At 40.8% G+C, this 14709-nt stretch overlaps 1 protein-coding gene across 3 annotated transcripts in view; it reads left to right on the forward strand.

Moving 5' to 3' along the window:
- Positions 1-3630: 3630 nt before the first annotated feature.
- LOC125461975 (kinase non-catalytic C-lobe domain-containing protein 1) overlaps positions 3631-14709 on the forward strand; it is a 195557-nt gene continuing 184478 nt past the window's right edge. Inside the window, exons 1-2 of one of the 3 annotated variants that reach the window (XM_048551413.2) lie at positions 3631-3726; positions 4437-4534. In XM_048551413.2, the coding sequence (XP_048407370.1) occupies positions 4457-4534 (78 nt within the window). In that variant the 5' untranslated portion in view covers positions 3631-3726; positions 4437-4456. The other 2 variants (XM_048551414.2, XM_048551415.2) reach the window with 2 other exon arrangements.

Genomic DNA, 14709 nt, shown 5'->3' on the forward strand with positions numbered 1-14709 from the left:
GCAGTTTCAGGGCAGGGCTAGGATGGTACTGCCAGTAACAGTGGCTATGAATGTCTTCCAGCTTGAGTAGGCGACATCTTTGCCTTTCCATTCACCACCAACTGGTGCAAACAGGAAATGACTGATGATCTACAGGCCAAGACAGGGAATTACTGTGTTTTTTTCTTTGACAAAAGAGATGCAAGTAGAATGTGCACATTTTTTTCCCATAACAGTGGATATCCCTAAGGTGCTGGGTTTTTTCAGGCACTACCCTAGTTGTGCAGATATACCACAGCTAAAAAGGATACAGCTCAGTGATTGCCCAGTTGATGTGTGACTAAACACAACATATGACACAGATTAACAATATCCTCACAGCAGTTATGATGTGTCTATTCTGTGCCAATCTAAATTCCCTCCAAACATCAAAGAAGAAAACAACAAATAGAAATATATTTAATGGGAGCATTCAAAATGATGAAGAAATGTTCCATTGATGAAAACATTCAGAAGAAGAAAGTACAATCTAAACTAATAAGCAAAAGGAGTAAAAATGAAATGAGGAAACAATTTTTCACAAATTGATTGGTTTGGATCTGGAAAGTAGTGCCAAGAGTGTAGTGGAGATATTTTCAATTGAGGCATTAAATGTTAAATCCAACAGTTATTTTGAAAGGAACAATAAGTTGGGGTAAGGGGAGAAGGCTGTTGAATGGTACCAAGTGAGCTGCTCAGTTGGAGACCAGACACAGACACAATGAGCTGCCTGGCTTCCCTCTGCTCTACGATAAATCAGTGATTTGTGCAGTGGGTATCTGCTGAGTAACAAGGGCCAGCTGTGTAAATGTAAACTTGTCCATTTTGGCAAGAACAACAGAAAAGAAGTAGACCATTTAAATGTGCAGAGATTGCAAGACTCAATGAAAGATAGGGAGAAAGTTTGCAGGTACAGAAAGTGGAAGTGCAGTATTGTTTATTGTATGGGAATGGAATATCAATGTAGGAAAATTTTGATGCAGCCATACAAGACATTCATGAGACCATACCTGGAATATGTGCACAATTTTGCTGTTCCCATTTGTAAGAAGATATGATTGCTTTAGAGGCATTTCAATGAAGGTTTATTCTTATCATTCCTTGGATGAAGTGCTCATCCTGTGCAGTAATGTGAAACAGGGAGGCCTATGTTTATTGGAACACAGCAGGTCAGGCAGCATCAGAGGAGCAGGAAATTTGACGTTTCTGGCCAGGACTCATCTTCTCCATTTCTGAAGAAGAATCCCGGCCCAAAACGTCACATTTTCCTGCTCCTCTGATGCTGCCTGGCCTGCGCTGCTCCTGCAGTTCCACACTGTGTTATCTCTGACTCCAGCATCAGCAGTTCTTACTATCTCTGGCCTATGTTTATTGATGTGGGAGGTAGTTAGCTCAGTTGGCTGGGCAATTGGTTTGTGATTTTTTCACTGCACCCAGGTACGTGTGAAAAAAATGAATCAAACTGAATCAAATCCAAATAAGAGTAACTTAATCACCTTTGTCTGCTCTGCTGTGCCTATCAATGGCAGAAATGTGAATATAATCAACCCCAGGAAGTTTACCAGGCTGTGCTCAATAGAGGCTTTGTCACTTCCCCAATGATGTCTCAGCAATTTTTGTAACCTGTTGGAAATTTAAGCTGAATGGATGTGAGATTTGTGCACTTGTATCCACAGCTATGATGGTAGCAAAGTGTGACTCCATGACTTCAGTTTCCATTGCAAGATCCAAACCATAAGGTGGCTCCTGTTTGTACTGAGGTAGAAACTGAGACAGTGACCATCTCTTGCTGCATCACGATTTGCAAGCATTCTCATGGTATTGCACACCATCTCCATTTAAGAAATGTTGTGTTCCAAAAACTGCATAAGTCTCTGTGCCATCTTGGTGCTAGAGTTCCCTATGTTGTGTGCCAGTGACAGTAGGCTTTCTGGCTGGCCTACTAATTTACAAAACATTTCCTTCTGCATGCCCATATGTCTCCTATGCCACGAAAGTCTTTATCTACATCCTCTGCAGCAGAACCTATGTGACACTTCAGTGGTAACGGAGTTGAAACCAGTGCCTGTGCTGGCTGCAGACCTTTTGTGCATGGTACATCACTGTATGCAGATCCCCATTCTATGTTATGCTCTAAAGAATGCATAACTGTGGGAAAGCATGGCCTAGTGATATTATCGCGAGAGTATTAACTTTGAAACTCAGCTCATGTTTTGGGGACACAGGTTCAAATCCCTCCATGGTGCAATTAAATTCAAAAAAAATCTGAAGTTAAGAGTTAAATGATGACTGTGAAAACAATGTCAATTGTCAGGAAAGGAACACTAGTGTCCTTTATGGAAGGAAATCTGCTATTCTTGCCTACACGTGACTCCAGACCCACAGCAATGTGGTTGACTCTTGTCTGTCCTTTAGGCAATTATGATGGGCACTAAATACTGGTCTAGCCAGCAAACAAATAAAAAAAAACAGTTTCTGAGTTGTTGGCTGTCAAAGTGAAATTGAATGATGTTATTTCATTGTCAATTTCATGCTCAACTAGAATTGAACTGTCTTGTGCCAATGCTTGACCATGTGGCAGTTCTAAAAGGAGAAAAGCACAAGGGCTAAGGTTGTGACGGAGATGAGAGGGAATAGTAAGGTGTGAACGTTGACACTATCTGCAGCTTGAAAGTCGAAGAGGTTGAAGATGAAGGTGAAATCCATTGAGAAATGGATTAGACAGAAACATGCTGTTTTATTCCACGCTTTAAACTCTGTCACTGACCATGGACTCAAACATGGCCAGTCCGTCACTCATTCCTGCACTGTGTGATGACCTGCGACCATCCCTGTCTGCCACCAGTTAAATATCTTCAGCTAATGGTTACATGCTATCTTGTTTTGCAAGGAACAGGAAAGTGTGTCTGAGAATGTGGTGCAACCTGCCTGATGTTTGGCTGATGTGCCTGCCATAGTTGGCAGTATCTGCAAACTGAGAGATGTAGCTCTGGGTCTCGCTGCAGGGTTCAGTATGTGAGGATGTAGACTGTGTTTGGTATGAATCATGCTTGATGTAGAATTCTGACAGATGAGGGAAACAGGGTGACGAATGGGATGGCTAGATGTTAGCAGTTCACCAGCAAGTGTTTAGCCTTTGAAGACACATTCATTCCAGCTGAGTGTGTGTTTTTCGAGACCATTAAACTGCTTCTAGCAACTGGGTTCTGAAGGGTTGATTGCTTGCATTAACTCCCGCTATCTTTTCAGTATCTGCCCAGTGTTCACTGTCCACCTGAATCCTCTTTTCCCTCTTGCATTCAAGCCTCTATACTGTGAGGCCTGACAAACATGGCTCTCTATCCTGGCTCCTCTTTAAAAGTGATGCTAACCTGGTTGAAATCTGGGGACATCGCTTGAGCCGTGCAACTCAATTTTTTTTCTTAAAAATCGACTTGCTGAGATATGTTATGATAGACCTCTGGCCTAGATCAGGGGGACCTCTATACCAGAAGACCCGAACTATCATTATTTTAATCGAACGGTTGGAGAATGTTATGACACACCTCTGGGGCCAGAGGAGATTGGAATGGAAACCTTCTGCGCCACAGTTAGACACACTAGCACAGGGCAGACTGTACTGTGATGAAAATTATGGAGGCGGGGGATGTGGACGCCGCCTGGGATGCGATCCATTTTCCAGCCCCAGTTTCCTGGGCGGCTGAGAAGGTGAATGGGAACATCCGACCTGGCGATGCCTCCCCTGGTCCAATAGCGCGAGACTACCTGCGTTGGCCCCGGCGGCTCGTCAAACGTCAATCGTCGAGATAGTGCGGGCTCGGCTGCTGCTTGAAAGCAGGGCTGCGGGAAGGGAGAGGGGAGGAGCCGGGCGGCTGGAGAGAGAGAGGCGCAGGCGAACGGGGGCTCCGCAGTGTTGGCGGGTCAGAGCCGCTGCTGGAGCCGGCCGGAAACGGAGCCCAGGAGGTTCCATCATGCGGCTTGTGCTGCTATTTGGAGATGTTGCCATGGCAGCAAGCGTTTAGCAAACTGACCGAGAGAGAAAATAAATCTTTCAACTCCTACAATCTGGGGTGGACCGTAGAAAAAGAGAGAGGAAGAAGGAAGTTGGGGTGGGTGGAGGGGATTAAATCAATGACCGAACAAATCCTTCCCACGACTGTGTGAAGAGCGAGTTCCGCAGCGGGAGGGGAAAAAAACTGCACGAACATGACATGAATTAATATCTATTTTTTAATCTTTTTTGTTTGAAAAAGTGTCTCTGCCGAACATTCCCTCTGAAGAGGCACTGAGACTTTTGTGTTTTTGCCTGTTCTCAATAAAAACAGGTTGTAAGCGACAAGGGAGGCTGATCTCGGCTCAGTTTTGTTTTCACTGCCTACTCTATTCATCCTGCTCTCCATCAATTCTTTACCCGTCAGATCCCAATTACATAGAGGCGATGGCTCTCTACTATGATGAAGATGACGATAGGGAGTATTATGAATTTGAACCGCTTCCAACGCTTCTGGAAGATGAGGTAGGTCTGCATCGATGTTCCTGCGGTATTTCAGATCTTTTCTTTAAGGAGTTCCAGGAGGTTTGGGCCATTGACTTAAGTTGCCGGAGCGATCCCTTAATGTAAACATGCTTTTGTCGTTTAGTCCCGTTTGGAATGATTGCAAATGATCAGACTGAAAATTGATAAGGTGTAGGCCAGGCACTGAATTTGCGCGACTCTCTTCTTCCAGCCACTTGTAACCCGCAATGCAACTTTAATTGATTAGACAAAGTTGCAGGAGCGGTTAATGGAGAAATGGTATCGGGGGAGGGGTGCAATAACCTCACTGCTCCAGCTGCCTTGTTTGTCAGGAATCCTCCAGCTTTGAAAAACATTTGAACTGTCAATTCGTAAGCAGTCTTCAGTCGCAATTAACAGTGCGGCACCAGTAATCAAGCCGAACAGTTAGCTTGAATATTACCTGCTTTATAATGTATCTGGATGCTTTATACAATAATCATTGATTTTTCTGAGATAATTGACAGTTGCAATTCATGTTGTGTGTCTCAGGTTCAAATGAGCACTGCAGAATAACGATGCTTCTCATTTTGAAATAGGTCATTGCGAAAGAATTATTAAAAATGCATTGCAAGTGTTAAAGACTGGAGGGCTGTGGTACAGTTTCTGTAATGGTTTGGACGGAACTTTTAATTTTCCGGTTTTAACGTTTTCACAACAAATGGGGAAGAGAAATGATGGAGGAGGATGGTATTAATAATAGATTTATCGCTAAGCTAACATAGAAGAATGTTCGAGACAATTAGATTATGATTAAATCCATATGGATACAGTTAAGAAGCCGGAAGGGGAATGATACAGTTCCAAGTGTATGTTACTACCCACAAAACAGTACAGATAAAGTCAATGGGGAGATCATCAAATAGTTTTTTAAGAGTTACAAGAACCATAAGGTAATAAAATTGGACAATCTGTCAGAAAATAGACCGGTAACAAACGAACGTAATTCTTCAAAGTGAAGAATACTTAGAATCACCCAGAACTACATTCTCGATCACGATTTCTCTTTGCCTAAAAAGAAGCTAACAGTTGCATGATTTAGATCTGGAAAATTAGATGTGTAAAAACATTGGCAAATTAGGGGTATTAGACAGTAAAAAGGCAAAATTCAGTGTATTAGGGAATAAAATCGTGCAAACTAATTTTGATGGTTTGATTAGCAAATAGTTGGAGTAACATTGGGGAATCTTTAAATATGACATTGTGCAAATACATAATAAAGGCAATTAGAAAAGTGATGGAGATATGCATCAAATGAAAAATGATCTAGAGATAAATAGCACAACTAAATAAAACTGAAAAGAAAATGTGATCAAGCTATCGTCAACAATGCCATTGAAAACCACCAAGGATGTGCAAAGTATAAGAGAAAGATGAAAGGAAAATTAGACGGGCTGAAAGGATGAGTATATTATACTACATGAATTTGCAAGCCCATTAAATCAATGAAGTGGAGCATACAAACTGCTGGTGCAGGCTCAAAATGAAATGAATAAAGTGGATTTTGTAGTTTGTTCTCATCGATGTTATTTAATTTAAGATAACTCAAAGTGGTTGCAAGATGTGAATCTAATATTGTGGTCAATAAAGCATTAACTTCTCAAAATTTGCTTTAATGTTTGATATTGTCCAAATATATTGGAGCTGTATCTTTGGACTGGAGTGTTGGATGTTGTGGTACATAAATTGGATTGTTGCAATAAATGTGGTGATTAAGGGAGTGATGGGGAGATTCGGTAGTGTAAGTATGCAATTCCCTGCTCTGTAAAGAAAAACATAATTTTTAAAGTCCCTTGCTATAATGTAGTTTGATTTTTTCTTCAAAAATCCATTTTTATTGCTCTGTGATGATCGTCAAGGCCAGTATAGAGATGCCGAAGAAGGTACAAGTGGGGAAGAATAATTTTGATAGGAAATTTCAAGAGCAGATGATTGTTTTCTGTGCTGTTGGCCAAACAGAGATTCAATGACAACTTGTAATTTAGTCTGTTCTGGGCTGGATTAATGAATGCCTGGAGTGTACATGATACAAATGACATCTGATGTGTTGCCTCGGTTAAAAACAGCCACAAATCCTGATAATTTGCTTATCTTTTGTGTGTGAAATCACTTTGAATTATCTTCAAGTCTTAATTAAGCAATGTAGCTAACTATGGCTTGATGGGTTAGTTTGTGTAGTATACCATACATTACAAAGTAATATTGTACACAACATATTGGTGCGTCAAAGTATAAAAGACCTTTCAAATGATCCGAAAACCTAAATCACGGTTTTAAAACTCTGAAAGCATTATTTTAATTTTCTGTGATGGCCAAAATCAGTTGATGCTGGATCAGCTGCCCATTGTATGCCATGCAGTTAAAATCAGACATTTCTAATGGGTCACTCCAGCTCATCCGTTGAGTGGGGTTAAAAGTTATCATTTCCTTATAACTCCGTTACTTTTAATAACAGAGGGGAGGCAATGGCCTGGTGGTATTATCACTGGACTGTTAATCCAGAGATCCAGATAGCGTTCTGGGGACCTGGGTTTGAATCCCACTGCGGCAGATGGTGGAACTTGAATTCAATAAATATCTAGAATGAATCATCTAATTTTGACTAAGAATCCATTGCTGCATGCCGTAAAAACCAATCTGGTTCACTAATGCTCTTTAGGGAAGGAAACTGCCATTCTTACCTGGCCTGGCCTACATGTGACTCCAGACCCACAACAACGTGGTTGACCCTTAACTTGTCATCTGGGCAGTTAGGGATAGACAATAAATGCTGCCGAGCCAGCAATGCCCTCATCCCAAGAATGAATAAAAAGATTCCATCTCTTCTTGTGTTTGATGAGCCGTGTTCATCCGCAAGTAACCTGTCCGCTGGTGTTATCAGTAAAATTTATGGCTTTGGCCAAGATCTCCCGAAATCGGTTTTGTGATTTGTTATCTAAGTCTAACTAATGTACGACAGATTAAATAGGAGGGAACCAAAAATGTTGATCTTTTATATTGCACGTTCAACTGGAAGAATCATTTTGTAGACATTATTAACTCTCTGGATTTTGAAGGAATGAAAGTTTTCACATGACTTACTAGTATCTATTTCTCTACATGACTACAGACTGGAAGCCAGAAGTAGCATGTAGTTTTGCTGTATATTCAGTTACTTATCTGCATTTTGGTCGAACCAGTGAGTCTCCTGAAAATTCTATCACTTGATTGGATGTGGATTCTGTGCCCTACCAAAAAAATTCCTGTGTTTGGTAGGAAGGCCCAGGAGCCAAAAAAAAACTTAATCACAGTTCTGGGCAAAACAGGTGAATTAGTGATGAACACTTTAATTACGTTGAATGCATTAGTTACGATTCAGTCAGTGCTTCCTTAGAAAATCAGAATTATGACATGCAAAACATTCACTTAACAACACATACACGACTTAAACGATACATCCATGAGGAAGATTCTTCTCTTCATTCTCATGGGCTGCCATCTTCCCCAATTTGCACCTGTAATTTCATTATAGCTACTTGGAATAGTCCTAATGCCCATGCACATGATACAAAGTACATGAAAGTGGAAAACCAATGCAAATAAGAGAGAGAGAGGAAGAAAGAGAGAGGGAAGAGAAGAGGGACCGAGAGAGAGAAAGGGGGTGAGAGATGCAGGAAAGAGAGATTTTGAGAGAAAGAGAGGGAGGAAAGTCAGAGGAAGAGAGAGGAATAGAGAAAGAAGAGGAGGAGAGAGGGAGAAAGAGAGAAATAACGAGTGAGAAAGAAATGTGAATGTGTTTCTACATCCACCAACATAACCCACATTCATGACCGGATGTATTTCATGACAGTTGGATCAACTTTTCACGTGTCGCTGGTTGACATTTTGATGGCAATTCTTTTATTTCATTGTTAACAGAAAATTACATTTGATACTTTATAAATATAGTCATTTGACTGTGTTTCATTCATTACTATAAGCTTCAGTCCTTTGCTTTGGAGCATTGAAATGTTTAGTCTGATTCTGTTCTATGCTGCTGCTTCCCATCACTGGTTAACATAGCTTTGGGAAGCTGAGTTGCTGAAGTGCAGTGAATGGCGCTGTGACTGTATAACCATGACTGTGAAACTAATCCTGTCATTATGCTGCAGTACCAAACACTTATGACTGTCTTACAACAGCATATACAAAGTAATGACAGAACTGCCATGAATGCCCGAATTTTCATCTTCCCTGTCATTAAATGAGGGATAAACAGTGGACACTTAGAAAAATAAATGAGTTAACTTTGATTCAGTTTGTAATGAATTAATATTTCATTCTTGTTATTATGAATTAGCATCCGGGTGTTTGCTAGGACAATTCCTTGTTATAATTTATCCAGTTGCAGGATGCTAGCTAGGCCACAATTTGCTGTCCAAGCCTAATAGCCTTTGAGCAGATAGTTGCAAGCTATTTTCTTGAACTGCTGAAGTCCATGTGGTGTAGGCACTCCTACAGGATTACTCAGCATTAGGAAGGAAGTTCCAGGGTATTGATCTAGTGAAGGAACAGCAAAATAGCCCCAAGTGAGGATGGTGTGTAGTTTCCAGGGGAACTTACACATGGTGGTGTTTTGTGCATTTGAAATCCTCATACTTCCAGGTGTTGGAAATTACAGGTTTATAAGATGCTGTTGAATGAAGCTTAGTGAGTTACTGCAGTGAATCTTTACATGGTATGCACTGCAATTACTGTCTGATTGTGGTAGAGGGTGTGAATGTTGAAGGTGTTGAGTATTATGCCAATCAAGAGGGCTCCTTTGATTCAGAGATCGTAAGTACTGCCGACGCTGGAGTCAAAGATAACACATTGAGGAGCTGGAGGAGCACAGCAGGCCAGGCAGCATCAGAGGAACAAGAAAGTTGATGTTTCGGGTTGGGACCCATTTTCCGAAGAAGGGTCATAACCTGAAACATCAACTTTCCTGCTCCTCTGATGCTATCTGCCCTGCTGTGTTCCTCCAGCTCCATGCTGTGTTATCTCCTTTGATTCAGATCTGGTTGAGCTTCTTCAATTCTTTTGCACTAATTCTCAACTAGGAAAGTGGAGAGTATTATGTTGCAATCAAAGATAATGGGAACTGCAGATGCTGGAGAATCCCAGATAACAAAGTGTGTAGCTGGATGAACACAGCAGGCCAAGCAGCATCTCAGGCGCTCCTGAGATGCTGCTTGGCCTGCTGTGTTCATCCAGCTATACACTTTGTTATCTAGTATTACATTTCACTCTTGTCTTGTGCACTGTAGATGGTGAACAGGCTTTGGGGAGATAGGAGGTGAACTATGTGCCTCAGAATTCCTAAACTTTGACCTGCTGTTTAAGTTAAAGTATTCATTTTGCTGACCTAATCCAGTTCATGGTCTGTGATAACTCCAGGGGTTATAGTGAGAGATTGAGTGTTGTTAATGTCATTGAAAGTCTATGAGAGATGTTTGTATTCTCTCTTATTAGACACAGTCATTACTAGACACTTATGTGACATGAATGATACTAACCATTTATTTACTCAAACCTGGACCCTGTTGCATGTAGACATAGCCTAGACTGTCTATATGGCACCATACTTTAGATATCACCCGGAACATGTTGATCAAGGTGCTAGGTTACAAGAAAAAGGAAGGGGCACTAGATGAATATCAAACTTAAAAGGCTTCAGTTACCAAAGTAAACTACTTTTTTTTGACTGTAGGAGACAGAAGGCTAGGAGGTGATTAGACAGAAATAGAGTCATAGAGTCCGAGAGCTGTAAAGCATGGAAGCATCTTTGGTCCAAATTGTCCATGCTGACCAGAAACCCTAAATTAATCCAGTCCCATTGCCAGCATTTGGCCCATATCCCTCTGACCCTTCCTATTCTTGTTTCCATCCAAAGGCCTTTTAAATGTTGTATTTTACCAGCCTCCACCATGTCCTCTGACAACTCATTCCATATATGCATCACCCTCTTAGTGAAAAAAATTACCCCTTTGAACCCTTTTAAATCTTTCTCATCTCACTTTAAATCAATGCCCTCTAGTTGTGGATTCAGCTTCCCTGGGTGAAAGACCTTTGCAATTCACCCTATCTATGCCCCTCATGATTTTATAAACTTCTGTAACATCACTCCCCTCCTGCGATGCTCCAGAGAAAATAGCCACACCCTATCCAGCCTCTACCAATAGCACAACCCCTCCAATCCTGGCAACATCCTTGTAAATCTTTTCTGAACCTTTTCAAGTTTCATAAAATTCTTCTTATAGCAGGGAGACTGTATTCCAATAGTGGCCTAACAATGTCCCATACCACCTCAACAAACCTCCCAAATCCTATGATTAATGCACTGACCAGTAAGTGTATCAAATGCTTTCTTCACTGTCCTGTCTGCCTGCGACTCCACATATAAGGAAATATGAACCTGCTCTCCAAGATCTCTTTGTTCAGCAACACACCCCAGGACCTTACCATTAAGTGTATAAGTCCTGCCCTGATTTGCCTTTCCAAAATGCAGCACTTCACATTTACAAATTTTTAAAATGTGAAGGGATAGATCTAATTGGGCAGATTATTTGAATTATGCAACTTAAGTAGACGGGGAGATGCATATCGCTTATGGAGTATAGAAGCAGGTTCGATGTAAGTAGCTGTTTTTGTGCAGGGGCAATCAACCTTGTGTGGCACTATTACTAGCTATGCTATGAACTGAAATCCCTGGGATAAAGCTCATCTGCTCCAGGAAATTTAGCCACTCTCAACCTTTGTACTAATAATAACTATTTTAACCCATCAGCTACGGAAACCCTGTGGTCACCTAGTGTTTCTGGAAGAGTTTCTGTATTGTCTTCCATGAAACCAGACATAAAACAACTATTTAGTTTCTCTGTCAATCTGTTTCCTCCACTGTAAAGTCTCCAGTACTCGGGCACATGGATCATTTCTAATAATTTCTGTTTTACATGTCATTAGACGCTTTTATAGTCATCTTCTATTCCTTGTGACCTTTTCCCTTATCAGTGTCTTGGCTCTACTTTGCTTGGTAATATCTTGCACCCAGTCCTCGGGTTTACAAGTTTATCTGACATTCTTATGAGCCACTTCTTTGACCTAATGCATTCTTTAACGTCTTTCATTTTAACCAGGGCTAACTCAGTTTTCATTTTGGCAGTCAGTGTCTTAGAAGAATGCACATTGGGAATGTACATGTGTAATAGCTTCATGATAAATTATGGCAGCTTGATGGGTCAGCTTGTGTTTACTCCACTATTTCTGTTCATTTGTATTTCATTTCCCTTCCCACTTCCCCTCATACCTACCCTCCCTTTTTTCTTTAGCAATGTATTCAGTTGTGAAGCTTGAACAAAATTCATATTTGGGCTGATAGGTGGCAAGCAACATTTTCATTTTCAGGTAATTACCTTTACCAGCATTCAATCCATCCACCACTGTGATACCTCAATAACACTGATTTCAGATACATGGCAGCAACTCACCAAGGCTCCTTCAACAGCATCTTCTAAACCTGAAATCTATGCTGCCTGGAATTATGCTGATGCAAGTTTCTGTGCACAGTGATTTGGCATTGGCGCACTGATCTCAACATTGACGGCACGATGACTCAATGGTTAGCACTGTTGCCTCACAGCACCAGGGACCTGGGTTCGATTTCACTCTCAAGCAATTGTCTGTGTGGAGTTTGCACATTCACCCTGTGCCTGTGTGGGTTTCCTCTGGATGCACTGGTTTCCTCCCACAGTCCAAAGATGTTCAGGCTAGGTGGATTGCCATGCTAAATTGCACCTAATGTTCAGAGATGTGTAGATTAGGTGGGTTATAGGGAGATGGGTCTGGCTGGGATGCTGTTAGAGTCGGTGCGGACTTGTTGGGCCAAAGGGCCTGTTTCCACACTGCATTATTTCAAGAAGACAGCTCACCACCACCATCTCGAGGGTGATCAGGGATGGGCAGCACATGCTGACCAAGCCAGTAATGTCTGTATCCTTTAAAAAAAACAAAACCCAGTGCCAAGGTACTGCAGTATCTATACTAAAGTGTTTGTTGTCATCAGACCTTTAATGGAATTATTACCATTAGTTAATTGCTAAGAAGCAATAGCATAGATGCTAAATTTTGCTAGATCATTAGCTTTCTTATAAAGTAGCATTTTTAGAGAAACATATGGCACTAACTCGTTTCACTTTTTTCCCCAAACCTTTTATTAAAATCTGGAGTAATGTCACAGCAGCAGATTATTTGTTTTGAACAGCAGGTCAAATAGATTTACTTCCATATTTAGCAGTGATAAGGGCTGTTTCCATGTAACTTATTAATCACATATATTTTACTGACTGAATTTGAAAAAAAAAGCACAAATCCTGAATAGAAACTGCCACAAAATTACTGAAGCAAAGGACAGTTGAGAGTTGTATAGAATGTGACAGAGGCAAATCATCATAGGAATTTGGAAAATTGGGCCAAGAATGCATCCATTCAGCCTTTCAAACATGTTTTGTTATTCAGTATGATCATGGATAATGATCCAACTCAGTGTCGTGTTCCTGCTTTCTCCCTATAACCTTGTTGTTAATAGATTCTAAAACAATTGCCCACTGTTGTATTTTCAGATGAACACAATGCAAGTGTAATATGTGAACTGCCGCCATGGTGTGGGTATTTGCCCCCAACAGCAAGGCATTTGTACTTGATGTGACAGCGCTTATATTAACTCCCTTAGCATAACAACTAGATGTAGGTAATCTGGTAGTGAAAATTCGACAATGTTGATTATAGCACCTGATACATAAAAATACCGTAACCAAAGGCACTCCAGTGTCTGGACTAATATTAAGGTATTTGGTTCTAAGTAGGAGCATGATTTTGTCAATATGTCATGCATCAAGTGGCTCCTGTCTAAGATGGAATCCAAGATCTTTCTGCCCTCAGATTACATGCTGTGATGCCATGATACCATCACAGTCATGTCTTTTAAAGATATGATTACTTTCTGTGAGACATAGCACCAAAGACAATAAACTACCCCAAACAGACATATATAATTGTACACAGGCATGTTTTGTTAAGCAATTATAACATAAAAATATAAAATAAGCTTAACAATTCACACTTTAATGTCACAGTCTGGGGGTTTGACAACATGTACTGATTTGGTAGTTGTATTCCCATCTGAAAAGGCTTCGTGGTTTTCTTTCTTGACAGCCTGGTTATCCTCTTGCTGATTGCTATCACTCATCATCCCTGTCCAATCAGCATCAATTTATTTCCTCACTCTTTCTGTGACTGTTGGCATTTCATATGTTGGTCTGAGCTGGCTCTGTTTCTTCACACTTTAGCACTATGATCAATGATGAATTCAGACAGTCTGGGCTGCTTACATATTTTAGAAAACTTTGATCGTATCCAAGTATTTACATTTGGATTTCTCGTTCACTCTGTACCGAATGTGCAGTTATGCTAGTTCCGCTCGCAGATCATGTATCTGTTTCACTCTCCTCTGGCTTTGAATGAGAATCTTTGAATCTAAGAGTGGTTAGATAGTTGGTTGCAGAGCAAGATCATTTGCACTTTCTTCTTGAGCATTAACTGTGCTGGCGGTGGTAGTCATCCCTTTTCTATTAATGTTGCACAAAAATGCAGCAGTGCAGTGGAGAAATCCTGTTTTGTTGCTTAACACTTGTCATTGATTTGATTGTGGTACTATATCCTCTGCTAGACAATTTAGGTGAAGAGAGTGGGATAACAGTGTGATGTAGGTGCTAAGTGGAGATTGACTCATATTTTCAAACAGTTTTTTGGTGGACTGCAGTCTGTTGGCAGTCACTATCCATTCAGGGACACTGAATAAACTGAAAACAGTGCTTATTGTGTTAGTAATGGCTGCACTTTTACTTTGCTTAGTCATCGAGAAATTTGGAGAAGTAATCTGTCACAAAGATGTAATCTTCCTTCAGCATAATGAATGGTTTTTCTTTTGCTATTTTCATCCAAAGGAATGGTTGGAATATAATGTGGATATAGAGGCTCCCTCCACTGTTGGGCTTGGTATATTTTGCAAACCTTACAAGCTGCTGAATGTCTGGACTTATCCGTGGCCAGTACACATATTTGTATACAAACCTTCATGT

This window comes from Stegostoma tigrinum, chromosome 20 (genome assembly GCF_030684315.1).
Source record: "Stegostoma tigrinum isolate sSteTig4 chromosome 20, sSteTig4.hap1, whole genome shotgun sequence".
NCBI classification, from domain to species: Eukaryota; Metazoa; Chordata; class Chondrichthyes; order Orectolobiformes; family Stegostomatidae; genus Stegostoma; species Stegostoma tigrinum.